The following is a 1924-nucleotide window of genomic DNA, read 5'->3' as shown; positions in this document are numbered from 1 at the left end:
CTTTGCCTATATTGTTTTGTTTACTTCATGACAAATTAATATGTACCAGATAATAAAATAGGAGCATTAAGACAAATTTATTAATAAGTAAAACGCCAAGAAGATATTAAAAAATAGTTGTGCACTTGCGAAGGAGCGCACTGACCCATTCACTCTTTCTGTGTCAGTCTGTCCTCTTCTGTTCAAAACTTCAAACGTGCCATGATGACGTCAACTCAAATCTCGATCTTCTTCGGTGGTGTTTTGGTCCCCATATCTCTCCCTCGCTGTTTCACGCGTACGCTACACTTTCTCTTAGTGGATCAATCCATTGCCATGTCTCGCCACTACTCTGAATCTGATTAAATTTTACTACACTAACGAAGATGCCATCAGCCCACTCTGTTACCTTTCTCTTGGCCCAAAAACAGGTAAGTGAGTTACTGCATATTGATGATTGTAAGAGACTTGATTTTGAGATAAGCTACCAAAAACCCATACATTTGAGACGATGTGTTAAGAGTCTTACATTCGAATATGAGATAAAACTTAAGTAAATAAGTAACAATCTATGGTTTTGAACTAGAAACCTATGAACTTTAACATGGTATGAGAATACATGTTTCACCTAAATTAAAGAGGGCAAGTAGAGTATATTGTTGATTATAAGGCATTTGATTTGAGATAGACTAGTAAAACCATCATTTTTACTTAAAGACGTACGTGTCAAGATTTCTACATTTAAAAGTGAGATGAAGTTAAAAGAAATGTAACAATCCAGTTATTGTAAACTTACCAAACAACTATCGAAAAAAATGGAAGTTAGTCGTCTTAGTTAAGTATTGGAAATAAATATAATTAACACTTCTGTAAACCAAAGTATAATTTAGAGTTCAACTTTCATTGACAACCCTGATTAAGTAATGATGTTGTAGTATTTTCCTATGAGATGAAACATCTTTCTTTGACCAATCATGAGCAGATTATTTTAAGTGGCATGTTCGCATCACGACGAGTGGCATATAAACAGTGTTCAATATGGAACATCCAAGCACATGATTGACAACCATGGTCCGTTGACTGCACGTTACCTTTTTAGATATTAATTTGAACTTTTTATGACCATAATTGTCGAGAATCACAGAGTCAGTAAGCAATAGAACAAACAAACAAAAAAACTAACAGAGGACAAATGGATATAGTTCTCACGTGTCTCCATGTGATCTTAAACTCCCTCAACATACGAAGATCAACATCATGCCAATGAAGGATAATATATAACACGTTTTGCTATAACTTTTCGGTCAAATATTCATATATAGAATATAGTCATATAGATCGAACTTGATGGATCGATGAGTTGGACTTGGACATTAAACATCTCATCACAAATTCCTATCCTATACTATATATAACAAAACCTACAACCCAAAGGCTTAAATCTCTCATTCTATTTAGTACTTGTAAAAAAAAAACACAAATGGCACGCTTAGAAATGCACAACTCCATAAATGGTGCTGCAAGAATCTCTTTCTCTAACGAGTTTGTCGAAATCAGATCGGAGAAGAGTAATGCTAAGATCAACAACATTAGCTCGAGAAGCTCTTTCTCCATGCACTCTGCTGATTTCGCTTTCTCAGTCACCGACTACGCCATGATCCCCGCCGATGAGATCTTCCTCAAAGGAAAGATCTTACCTTTCCAGGAGACCAGTCACGTCCACAGAACACTTAAAGAAGAGCTTCTTGTGGAAGAAGAGGGTTCTGGTGTCGATCGCAACATCTTTTCCCTCAGGCCACTATCGTTCCCTTCTTCATCTTTTTCTACTAAGGGCACGTGGAGGGAGATGTTGGGCCTTAAGAGGACTCATGTTAGATCTAAGATCACTGATGAAGTCAGTGAGGCAAATGTTTATTCAATGAGTCAAGATCACAAAACAATCTCA

General features: G+C 36.4%; 1 protein-coding gene across 1 annotated transcript; it reads left to right on the top strand.

Moving 5' to 3' along the window:
- LOC104780887 lies at positions 1446-1915 on the top strand (the record flags this gene model as incomplete). Its single annotated transcript, XM_010505428.2, has 1 exon — positions 1446-1915. A coding segment is annotated over exon 1 (456 nt), but the record flags the coding sequence as incomplete, so codon positions are not given.

Source organism: Camelina sativa, chromosome 4 (genome assembly GCF_000633955.1).
Source record: "Camelina sativa cultivar DH55 chromosome 4, Cs, whole genome shotgun sequence".
In the NCBI taxonomy this organism is placed as follows: domain Eukaryota; kingdom Viridiplantae; phylum Streptophyta; class Magnoliopsida; order Brassicales; family Brassicaceae; genus Camelina; species Camelina sativa.
The sequence above is the reverse complement of the archived record's forward strand: the minus strand, read 5'-3'. Positions and strand labels throughout refer to the sequence as shown.